The sequence below is a fragment of the Penaeus monodon genome, chromosome 23, assembly GCF_015228065.2.
Source record: "Penaeus monodon isolate SGIC_2016 chromosome 23, NSTDA_Pmon_1, whole genome shotgun sequence".
Taxonomy (NCBI): domain Eukaryota; kingdom Metazoa; phylum Arthropoda; class Malacostraca; order Decapoda; family Penaeidae; genus Penaeus; species Penaeus monodon.
The window spans coordinates 14816659-14819692 of record NC_051408.1 but is presented as its reverse complement, the minus strand read 5'-3'; the positions used below and the strand labels follow the sequence as shown (position 1 = coordinate 14819692).

The 3034-nt window shown below is 40.1% G+C and overlaps 1 protein-coding gene across 1 annotated transcript in view; it reads right to left on the bottom strand.

Moving 5' to 3' along the window:
* Positions 1-146: 146 nt before the first annotated feature.
* The window catches only part of LOC119588140, a 5472-nt gene continuing 2584 nt past the window's right edge, over positions 147-3034 (bottom strand). The window contains exons 3-5 of the mRNA XM_037936846.1: positions 2815-2986; positions 1676-1807; positions 147-377 (exon numbers count right to left, since the gene is read on the bottom strand). Of these exons, the coding sequence (XP_037792774.1) occupies positions 221-377; positions 1676-1807; positions 2815-2986 (461 nt within the window). The 3' untranslated portion in view covers positions 147-220. The remainder of the gene's footprint in view (positions 378-1675; positions 1808-2814; positions 2987-3034) is intronic.

Sequence of the window (3034 nt, the reverse complement as noted above, 5' to 3'; positions counted from 1 at the left end):
ATAATTTTTCGAACGCGCGCTGCCGAAGATTCCTTGATTTTTTATATATTCATATAAAAAATCCATTCGTGACTGCAATGTGCATTTACTTATTTACTTTCTAAAGGAGAGTGAAGAGAAAATGACCTTTGTCTTTTACAATATTTATTTGCAATGAAAAAGAAAACAAGCCTCTGATGATATTTCAGTCACTGACATAGTTCCACGATCTTCCGCTGTTTCAGAATAACTCGAACCAAGGAGGAGAAACGTCCCTTCTCATCCTCCCTGAAGGCCCCGTGGAAGAGTAAAGACACTTATAGATGGCGCTGCAGTCTTCTAAAGCGGCTCCTGAGTCCAGGGCGTCTCTGTACTTCTCCATACCACTGACGAAGGAGCTTTAGGGGGAAGGAGGGAAGCGAGCGTGGGAAAAAGCGATTTTGATAAGGAATATTGTATGATATTTTTGAAGGTAATGGGTAATGATGGTGTCTTACGGAGGGTATATTTGCTTCTGGAAATATTTGTTTTGTTAGGTTTAGGTATATTTTAATAGAATAGTCGAAAGATATTATTAAATTGTTTTTTGTCTTCAGCCTTTTAAATAAGGTACTGTGGTCCTTTTAGTACATTTTTACGCAATCATAAGTCATGCACTTATCTCAAATATTGATTTTAGCTAGATTAACGAATCAATCTACGAATTTTGATTTAATTAAAGAGTGTTTGGCATATGGCACGAAGTTATTAAGTGCAGTCCACCAGTACTCTGATAATGTTACCCTCAAAGTCATCAATTACACTGGAAACGCCATTACCCCAAGCAGTTGTCTGTATCATTGAAGGGAGCTGAAATTTATTGTTAAAAAATGTCACTGTGTTAGGTAAATTTGATGTAAATCCTGAGGGTTCAGTTTAATTTCTGGGACTGCATTACTGACGGGTCACTGGTCTTTCCCACAGTATTATGTACCTAGTAACATGACCCTTTCTCCTTCCTGGAAATGGATTGTTTACTTTAGGCTTAGATAAGTCAAGTCAGGGTGGCCTTTATGGTTGCGGTTCAGTAGTTACTGTCCGGTCTGCGTCCCATAAGTCCTAGTATTAATCATTAATAAAAGAAGCATAGAGTTTGAGAGGGATAAACTACCTTAAAACCCTATTACTGTTGTGTGTAAATAAATAAAACCTTATTCCGGTACTGACTGTGTTGAGGTTGAGCCTAAGAATCTATACGTTCATGACATCACACTACCCTGATCAGTGGAAGCTGTTGGGATAATCAGTGCCATAAACAGCCTGCAGGAAATCATGGGTTATATTGGGTGGAGTTTACAGAGGGCAAAGCATGGCTGTGTATTTCTGTATATGAGAAAAGATAATGTTCAAGCCTCTTCTCCAGATGTACCATGAAGCTAAAAGTACCCTTCCCTCCTAATAAGAAAGCAGAGCCCATCCACATCCATCCTCTATTTGTGACCGGGCTTTCAGCTCTTTGCTCCTGCACTTTTCAGTCCTATTGGTAATGACATTCCTACAAGGGTAATTTACTACAGAGAATCAGAAAGGATTTCTTTCAACTGTTACACCCTAGATCAATTTATCAAAGTATAAAGTATCATGACGGTGATGGTTATGATGAAAGTATAGTTGACATTGAGATAATATCAGACTAACGGCAAGCATCTCTCCCTACCTGGCGTTTTCCACAATTTTCCCAAAAGCTGGAATCCCTGAAGCCGCCTTCTGGAACTCACACACTGCACGCTTCCTGCACTCGACTCCCTTCACGTTCATCATGTTGAAAGCCACGTCCATCACGTCAATACTGAAAGATGATAACGCTTAGCATGTACATATGTTGGCAGTGAGGAATCACATTTTCAAAAAAAAAAATCTAATTGTTGTGTGAGAAACATTAACAGACTAAACTAACTGAAATACTGAATTATATTATACAATTTCTTTTTCACCTCGCATGCTCTTATTTCTTATTAGTCTGACGTCCTAAATATTTGAACGAATGAAGCAGTATGGAGAGAAATAAAGAGAAATAGAGATTGAGTGAAAAAAACGAAGGACTGGCTGTTGAAATACAGCCCCTCCCTCCTCCCCCGTAACCAGTGAGGCAAATCCTATTGCAGTGAGGATTTTGAGGTTCTTATCCTGATTTTGCAACGCCTTGGCATCCTGTTGATATAAAGCCGGAAAGGATGCACCCTTAGAAACACGCAAATAAGGAGTCTTGTAAAACCTCCAAAGAAAGTGCTTCTTTGATGAGTTACGCACTTTCTGTTTTTTTTTTCCAGTGATAAAGTTGACGTTCCAGTTCGCTTCAGGCATTTTTGTGTCTCTCTTGCAATTATTGTTTGCGGAAATTTAAACAAGCAACATGGCAAATAACCTAGTCTCCGATTTTCAACGTGACAAACCAAGAAATTAAAAAAGGTCGATGCTACACATAATGAGTGTTTCTTCATCTCACTCCCTACATTGTACCTAATCTTTACCCAGAGGACACAATTGAGGATAGCCAAACCCGGTCTCAGCCTTCCTCCTCTCTCTACCCCCTACTCCATACAACAAAATCCCCGGAAGTAACGAAATAACAGTCCATGGTATAGGATACGTAATAACGTTAATGATAATCGGTAAATCCACGTGATTTTCTTAATTGTGTGAGCACATGCAGGAATCAAAGTTATTTTAGAACCAACAGAGCCCTATCCGAATTTATTTAAGACTGTATCTCTTACAAGTCATCAAAAAGTAAATCTCTCACCTACTCACCTAACAAGCAGAGCCCTCACTCCGTTTCCTCGAGTTAAGACTCACCTACTCAGCACATTCACGGGAGCACCTTCGCTACGTTGTCGAACTACGCCTTTTCCTGGAATCTGAGTGAACAGGGTGTAGAAAGGCTTGAAGGTGCTCATCAGGACTATGAAGCAGGCGGTGAGGAGTGAGCCTCCGGTGATGAACTGGGATATCACCACGTGCAAGCTGTCTAAGGAGAGCAGCGAGGAGAAATGGTAGACGGAAGATGGAGAAGGGA